General features: G+C 34.4%; 1 protein-coding gene across 1 annotated transcript in view; it reads right to left on the bottom strand.

Moving 5' to 3' along the window:
- LOC106534926 (WAS/WASL-interacting protein family member 2) overlaps positions 1-9447 on the bottom strand; it is a gene marked incomplete in the record, with an annotated part of 39117 nt that overhangs the window by 12353 nt on the left and 17317 nt on the right. Inside the window, 1 exon segment of the mRNA XM_014031728.1 lies at positions 330-569. Coding sequence (XP_013887182.1) covers positions 330-569 — 240 coding nt within the window.

Consider the following 9447-nt stretch of genomic DNA (forward strand, 5'->3'; position numbering starts at 1 on the left):
AGAGAAAGCTGCTCACAAAGAAGTGAGGAAAAAACTTGAAGAACAAGTTCAAGTACTTAAGAAGCGAAACTTGCAAAGATCTTGAGTAGGGGATTATTTTGTGAGATTAGGCTGGTCCTGGTTTCATAGGGTAGTTCTTACAGATGTGAAGGGGAACAAAAAAGATGATTTATTACGTTTTGCTTTAAAAAAGCTTCCAATCAAATATTATATAATTTTTTTAATGAGCAAGTGGCAATTTAAGTTTGCTGAATGAAAAAACAGTTAAATAGAGTGATGAAGTGAGGGAGGAAGGAGATGATCTGATGAAATGTTCTGCACTAACTCACCTATGATGGATTTAGAGGAGCTGCTGGAATAACCGTTGCGGACAGGTGGAGGTGGGGGAGGTGGTCCAGCTGGGGTCCGGGAGGATGAGGAGGAAGATGAGATGGAGGAAGATGAGATGGAGGGAGGAGGAGGTGGTTTCCCCACCCGGCTGGGGGGCTCTGAGCTGTGGCCCCGGTATGGAGGAGGAGGAGGAGCATCTCGTCCACCGTTACGAGAACTTGGAGGGGGCACCTGGGGAGCTGGGTGGACAACACACACACAAGTCAGTTTTTAAATAGCAGAAAAGTGATTTTAGCATGGATTCACTCCTCTGTAGGTGGCTGAAACTTGATCATTTTCAGCTGGATTATAATTTTAAACCTTTAAAATGTATAAATCACAATCCAAACGCAAACCGTTTATCATTGTTTTCTATTTCTCCCAGATGTTGGGTAATGCTGTACTTTATGTTAATTTAAGGTTTTCTAGACAAAATGTGTGTCCTGTGAATTGTGTGTAATAAAAGTACACAAACAAAAAAGGTTAAGGAGCCATAATGTGGCATAGAAAAAGATAAACTTTGAATAATTTTTCAGTTAAAATTTATTTGTTTAAACCCTTTTGTCCAACAACCTGAAATATATTTTTGGTAGATTTCCAGCAGCAGAAAGAAAAAAGTTATTTGATAAAAATGTTTTTTAAACAGTTTTATGTTCTTTTTAACATCAAAGTTTTTATTATGAACACAGTCACTTAATCAATACGACCAGAAAACTACACCATTAATTTTAAGTGCTTTGAAACAAATCTAAAACAGCCCAAATTAGAATATGAATTAATAATTGGAGCTGTTTAAAGCATTAAAAAGCAGGAAGACTAATAATTGTTGAAGGTCTGAAGTTTTTTTTTTTTTTTTTTTTCTTCAGAACTTCTGAGAGCAAACATCAATTTGGTTGTTTGGCAACAACAGAAGAAAGGAAGTTGTAAACTTGTAAGATCATATGAGCAAAATGCAGTTTGATATCATATGAAGGATCTAAAACACTGTCATCTATCATTTATGACACTACAAAAAAAAGAGAAGTTTAAAAACTTCACTACACACAGCTGTAAATGGGAATTAAGCACAAACATGATAAGGGCTCAAAAGAGTCGTGGAAAGACATCATGACAGTTTCTGGGTGTAAAACAATTTTACTAAATGGGTAACCGCTCATCCACACCAAGATTATTTTCAGATTTTAGCCAAACCAGTCTGAGTCTGTATGTTACAAATTTGAGTGTAAAAACTAACAAGTCCAAGCAGCAGATCTAAAGGCTATATATGTGTTTCCATTGCAAATGTGCGCAAAACTTTGTTGCTACTCTGTTGTAAGAAATACGTGTTTAATATCGGCTGAAGTCAGATGAAAACACAAGTGTTAAATAAATTGATCTGTGATAGGAAYGAGGTCATACAACACCAGAATTCTGGATCTGAGTGAGGTTTATTTGTCACCGGGCTGACRAGGAAAACCACACTGAATGAAAAACAGGAAGTGCATGTTTTTATACACGATTCTTCAATGCCTGAGTTCGCCCCCTACTGACCTACGGCTGAATCACAGGCATTCAGACAAAGACCTCAATCTAATGGTTTAAAACAGTTCACTTATGTGTTGTTATAATTCGGACATGTATCTACTCTAATTCAATTAACACATAATAGATCAAACATTATACAAGTATTAAAATAAGGAAACCTAATACTCTGGTGTTGTTTTCTAACATCAGTACTAATCTATGAATAACTATAAATTTCTTCACTGTTCATGTAAAAAAAAACACAGTTTCGCAACTGCAGTGTTTCCATTAAGTAAGAAATGCTATTAAAGTCGTGTGAATATGTTTGTTCTCTCACGATAGACATTACAAACATGGCAACAATGGATATAAACACAAATCATATTGCTACCGCAACGCTAGCTCTCATCATCAACCATCAGAGGAGACATCGGCGTCTTATCGAGGCTTTCGAGTGACAGGACCCTTATACTTGGGAGCGGCTACGTATGCTGCGTTTTTGGGAAAGTGTAGTCGGTGAGTTTAATACTTTCTTTTACTACTTTGGTGATTTCACTACTACTTTTACTTCCTGTTTTATTCTGCTTCATCGTCTTTTTCGCCAGTAGAAACAGCCGGTTCTTGATCATGTGACTCCTGTGATGCGAAAAAAGTGTTTCCATTGCAGATTTGCGAAATACACCAATTTTGATATGGCCGAAAAACCACCTCATCCTAGAACAAAACCATTTAGTCGAAAAACATTATTTTTTTCGAAATTGACAAKTTTCCATTGAGCAATTTTTTTTCAAAACTCTAATTTGCACATTTTCATGGTCAATGGAAAYGCAGCTACTGAGCTGCAACTCTTTGAGAGCAGATTGGGACTCAAAATTGCGAGAATTGCCATGTTTTGCCTATCCAGATTTTAAAAATCATGGCTAATTGTAATGTACATGGCTTGCTAAAAAGCATTCTAGTTGTTAATAGGGACGCAAACAATTAATCGACTTACAATTCATTGTCAAATAATGGTTAATTAGATTAAAATTCCTTCTAATTCGATTAATTGATAGTCAGTTTAAACATTATTTCAGTGTAGTTTGGCCACCATCCAGAAGAGGGCGCAGCTCCTATCAGCTTGACCTTACACTACCTTGGCCCTGTTTGCATAGAGCAGAGAGCCATCTCAATGTGAGCGGGATCATAATATTAAACGCACAAATCTTATTTGGTTTTATAGTAATAATGGACTACACCAAACTCTAAAAAGCACAGAAAGCGGTACCGCTTAAGACGAGAGCAGGACGACAGAAAGCAGTAAGTTAATTGTAGCTAACGTTAGTTTATTGTTGTTGAGTTAAACTCGTGGAAAAAACAAAAATATGCTACAAATGATTCACGTAAAGTTACTCTCAGTGTGTCGTAACGCAGCCAGTCAACCAATCAATAAACAGTAGCTGACGTCAAACCAGATGGTGTTCAGTGGTCAGTAGCTACTCTTGTTTGTATTCTCACCCCTCTCAGGGATATTTTATTATGTTCATAGTTTGTTTATGAGGTAATCTTTAGCTTAAAATGTTATCCTGTGTTTAAATGATAGTTTTACATCTCTCTGTTCTTAGTGGATTAAGTCTTTTACATATTATTTTCTTTTTACCCCCAGCTAATAACCTAACAGAGTATTATTCTGTTTTTTTTATACTTTAGAAATTTGTCCAAGTTTAATAATGTGTGAGAAATCTACAATTTTCTGTTTATTCAGTGTTTAAAACAGCTGGCACATTAAATTATATAAAATACTGTACTTTTTTATTTAGTGTAAAACATTAGCCCTTGATTCAAGAGAAATGTCATGTTTTTAAGAAAATGGTCACTTTTCAATTGTTAGTCAAATCGACAAGATCTTTTAGATTAATTCATTAATTGATAACTTACATCCGTAGTTGTTACACAACATTTTGTTGCCCACCTTGGCTTACTTTGTACACACCTTCTGCTAATGTGTGTGCGTTTGTCTGTAGTGTCGGCCAATTTAAGATGGCCACCAAAGGTAATGAACAATGGTCAACAGAAAAATGGTTACAAAGTCATCAGTTTTACTGACAGAGCTAAATGTGTGTCATAGTAGCTAAAGGTTATAAGGTTTAACTAAACTGGTTTTAACTTGGTCTCTGCTCAGCACAAAATTATTTTAGTTTCCAATGAAATCAGGGTTCCTAAAGTTTAAGGCGAGTTAAATTTAAGACTTTTTAAGACTTTTTAATGCCAAGTGAAGTTTAAATTTAAGACCAATTTCATAATAAACACAAATGACAAAATAAATAAATAATTAACTAAAAAAAAACTGTGGCAGAAATTCATGAATCCAAGTATTTTTGGTTTAAGTATGCAAATATTACTAACAGACCAATTGTTTTAGTCATATTTAACTGCTTTTTCATCAAATATAGCAAAAACATTCTTAGCAGTCAGTTTTATACTTAATTTAATTTCTGGAAATCTTCTAACAACTTAAAATTTGGAGTTTTAGGATCCACAATGGGGTCTTAATCCCAAATTGCTGTAGATGAAACCTTAAAATGCCTGTGACATCAAAAAAAAAATTTAAGAGGTGTGAATGCATTTTTGGAAAGACATTAACATATTACAAAACACATTTTACGTTGCAGGTTGAGATAATTGCATGTGAAGTGATGTCAAAGGGGAATGTCGGCTCGTGATTATTTAATAAATAAATAAATGTTACCAATTATTTTAATATTTGAGAGGCATTAAAGTCATCCTATTTACAATGTGTTAACATTTTTAAGACTTCTGAAAGATTGATTTAAGACATTTTAAGGCTAATTAAGGCCTTATTTTTGGATTGATGAATTCAATGCCTTTTAAGACTTTTTAAGGATCTGCAGGAACCCTGGAAAGGCGAAGRGTATTGCATCAAGGAATGTTTAGCCTCTATTACTTATCAGTGGTGTTTTTTGAATGTGTTTTCTGTCTGAGGAAAGTTCCCATGCAAACATCAAACTACAGCCTAGTGAGACAAGTTGGAGATGAGATACTGGCTTAAACTGCTGCTGTACAACTGAATAGTAAATGCTAAAAAATATAGGGAATAAGTGAGCATTTACTCACAAGATGTGCAGATTTAACTGCATTAATTCACATGCCAATGTCCTAAGACTGTAAACGACTTGAATCAGTTCTTACAAGGGTTATCATTTTAGAGCTCAGACAAGAAATTGTCCATAGACAGATTCATGGTACTATACTACATCTCATCTTTGGACAAGTGTATAAAAAGGTAGCAGACGTTTAAGTTCATAAATCCTTCAAATCTAGGTCCTTCTTTCCTGCACTTAGTGAAATGCTGGAATAGTCCACAAAGCTTCAGGAATGCAGAGAAACCAAGAGACCTTGTGGAGAATCACTTAGTTGTCGGAGCCTCAACTAACAAGTGCCTTCCTGTTTGGTGTGTTCACTCTGAATTCAAGGCATGAATATGTTTCAAGGGAGCCATGAATTCACTCAAAGGAGGGTTAATCATTTGAAGCATGCAGGACAGAAACTATGATGGCAAGCTGGGGCAATGCGCACATGTAGGAATTCAGTATTTCTTTTCTTCGTGGCATTGCTTATGCTGAAAGACTCGGACGTTGCATTTCGCTTCAACTATTCGCTTCCAGAATCCAACTGTTGTAAAAAGCAAACATTTATAAATAATAGTCAAATGACCAAAAACTGATGGAGATAAAACAGAAGTTGTGCATGGAATGGGAAAGAGCTGTGGAGAAGTAATGGCTACAGGTACATCTCAGATCTGAAGAAGCCTTTCAAATGAGACAAAGAGCATTAAAAACTCTAGAACTTAAAGGTTGGACGCTTCAATGATTATCTAACAGATCTACCAAAACACACACAACTAAGAGAATTCCAAATGTTTAGCACATGTTGCAATTTACTATTAAGTTAGCTGTCAGTATGACAAAGAAAAAAAGAGGCATTATGTAGAAGATCACCTTTTAGCACATTTTGCTGCTTTACACTGTAATTGCAATTCAGAGGGCATAAATAAGTCAAAACTAGTTTTGCTTTGTAAAAACTGACCCAACTGCAAGTTTCTGCTGGTAAGAAAAACCTGTTCACACAGAAAAAGAACAAGAGTTACTTTAAAGCAGTATAGCTGTTAAAGTGGTATCTCACTGAGCTGACTGTTGGAGACTAGTTGGTAGGGATGTGTATAGTTAAGATTTGATCAAGAATTTATCAATAAAAACCTACCAGTAGTACTATCGATATTGCTAATCAATCTGGCATTTTAACAGTCCATTTATTAACGCTTTTCTGTTAGAATAAAACCAAAAACAAACTATGAATATGCAACGCTTTTATTTTAGAACCATTTAGAACACACAATATAGACTTTGAAAGGCAACATAATTTTAATTTGCATTACATTAACTGCATGTCAGGATTTTTACTATTATATGCAAAATGGAGGCAGAAGATTTTTTTCTGACAAGCTGAATGTGACAAATCTGATTTTTTTCAAATCCGACTCAGGTCTTTTCAGTATGTGATACTGAATCGTATATTTTATATATATCAGGGTTCGACAAATCCTATTGCGGAACTGCCCGGTGCAGGTAAAACTCATAGTCGGGCAGGAGGGTGTGTCCCAATGCCTGCCCGACCGGGCAGGTAAACAATTTTTTTATAGGGCCATTTATTCAAAATATTCTGAAAATAAATGAAGAAATATAGAGTTTTAAAACACGTATAGAGAGAATAAATACACAAAATTTGCCTCTCCCATCAAAAGTTGTGTTGTATGGCAGGATCATAATCTCTCCCTCCCTCCCTCCCTCCCGCTGCACATCCCGCAGAGCGACTGTAGTTTTTTCACCCAAGTTGTCAGAGAAAAAACTTGTTTTTTATGTATTGTTACCCACAGAGATGATAAAAACATGTATATGTTTGTTCAGTCATAAATCCATCTTGTTAATATCGGCTTGTGCTCTGAGAGCAGCAGTGGGTCAGTGCAACAGGTAGAAGCTCATTGTATGGCAGGCCAATATTACATTTATTTGGCTTCACCACACTTACATTCCAGTAATCTGAAATTGTTTTATGACTAAATTAGACAGATTAGTTATTTAGGATAAAATAATATGTTTTCTTTTATTATTTGTTTTGTTTTATTTACTTATTTTTTTAAACTTGAAGATCTTTCCAGCTTGAGTTTGTTTGTTTGTTTGTTGAAGTTGATTTTTAAAAATACGGGACACATATGATAGTTTTTTCTTCACTCTGCTTCCTTTTAATTCAGGGTAGGATTTACTTTGTTTTAATGCTGTACATAGATTGTTTTGTTTTTATAAATGAAAGAAACAAATAAATAGACATCTCTTTATATATTTTGACAATTCAAAATACATATTTAAAGATATCTCTAATTATATTCTGACTTGTATAAATAACATTAGATTTATCATTAAGTTGTAGGGAGACTTCAGTTCAACATATCTTAAACATTTAAGATTAGCATTAATTAAATCTTATAGTGAGTCTCATATCTAAAGATACATATCTTTAGATATTAGATTCACTATAAGATTTAATTAATGCAAATTTCAGACTTTTTCATGTTCTGTAAATTGTAACAAAGCTGCTGCTGTTGATCATTCTGTTTTCATAAGCCCCACCCCCAACACTCTAAAAATGAAATGTTGGATTTACTTAACCATGTTATGTGACCTGGTTCCACTTAACTGAGTTGAGTAAATTCAAAGCAACATGCTCATGTTCTTTGGTTAAAAAACTGGTATATTGCTTTGAATTTACTCAACTCAGTTAAGTGGAACCAGGTCACATAACATGGTTAAGTAAATCCAACATTTCATTTTTTACAGTGAAGGCCAGTACTCTAGGGAAACACTGGAAAGGTTTAAAAAAGGTTTTTGAAGATGTTTTTGATAAAACAATCGACTGATTAGTGACTCAGTCTGCAATGTTTGCATCTGTTTAATCAGATGTCATATGTGATGTACCTCTGTGTGTAACCATGTTAATATTTTTGTAGTACAAATAGTACACGTGTTTCTTATATTGCATCAAATTTTGAACATTTTTGGTTCGGGCAGGTAACTTTTCATGTCGGGCAGATGACAAAAAATGTCACCTGCCCGACAGGGCACRTAAAGAAAATATTTAACTATGATAGATTATATATATAGAGAGAGAGGAAAAGAGATCTTGTTTTTTGGACTAAATCTAAACAACTCAGCATGCACTGTGATCACGCTTTGCATGCCTCTACTCCAGTACAGTTAATGATAACGTTAAGGCTGGAGCTAATCACTCTGGTCAAAATTAGTCACATGGCATCAGGGCTGAAAAAATACCAGGTTTTGGGACCGTTTCTTACCAGTAAGTTTGGTTAAAACTTGAGCTRAACAATTAATCGCATTTGCAAAATCTGAAGTCATAAAATTATTTTATTTCATTAAGTTTAATTGCATTTTTAAACATATTTAGTGTTTTTCTTCACTTTTGTCTCCTTAACGTTTCTCCTATAGCTCAGGTCACAATTACTGGCAAACATATTAGGTGATGATGTAATCTAGTGACTTGAGTTTGATTTTCCTAGAAAATAACGAGTTGGTTAAAGCAGATGTTTATTCTCTTCATGGTTTTTGCACTTTATTTTCCATGATGTTTCTGGCTGTAAGCTTTATTCTTTTTATATTTATATATATTTTTCTATTTATTTATAGAGTGTCCTGTGAAGTTCAGACAGTGTTTAGGAAGTTCACTTAACATGTTTAATATCATGTGAAACAAGAACAATTAGAAATGGTGAAAAAGATAAAGCCACAGAATTGTTTGCTTTATTGTAATCTGTGCTTTAAATAAATCTTACTTGTTTATTATAAAACAGATTGATTTATTGCTTCTGTTTGTTGGAAACTACTTGAGAAGATATTTAAAAAATAATCACATATTAAATCGCAATATATAGCTAAAAGATTGCAATTAGATTATTTTCCAAAATCATTCAGCCCTAGTTAAAATTACTGGAAAGTTGCAAAAAAAATGTGTAAATTATGTGTTGCATTTTCTGTAGAGTGTTTGTGACAAAGATCAGCAAGCAGCTTGGTTTCATATTCGACCTATTTCAAGATGAGTCTTAGATGGTCACAGTGTCAAACATTTTGCTGCAATGTTTTTATTCTGTTATATGTATTTAAAACTGAGATGACAGCACTGTGTGCCTCAAGAGGACAAGTTGAAAACCACAATGAACTTCCTGAGACATTCATTCATGTTGTTGTTCACCAACTAGCTGCAGCCCAGTGACATTTATTTGTGCTCATCTTTGCTCTGACTAGCTGTGTTTCCACTGACCATGAAAATTTGCAAATTAGAATTTCGAAAATAAATTTGCTCAATGAAAACATGTCAATTAAAAAAAAATTATGTTTTTCAACAAAATGTTTTTGCGCTAGGGGGAGGCGGGGCAAGATGGCTGAGTAGTAAGTCATGTGTCGCGTGGCTCCCGCTCCGACTTGTTCTGTTTATGGTTCTCTACTAAAT

Source organism: Austrofundulus limnaeus, unplaced genomic scaffold, assembly GCF_001266775.1.
Source record: "Austrofundulus limnaeus strain Quisiro unplaced genomic scaffold, Austrofundulus_limnaeus-1.0 Scaffold1307, whole genome shotgun sequence".
In the NCBI taxonomy this organism is placed as follows: Eukaryota; Metazoa; Chordata; class Actinopteri; order Cyprinodontiformes; family Rivulidae; genus Austrofundulus; species Austrofundulus limnaeus.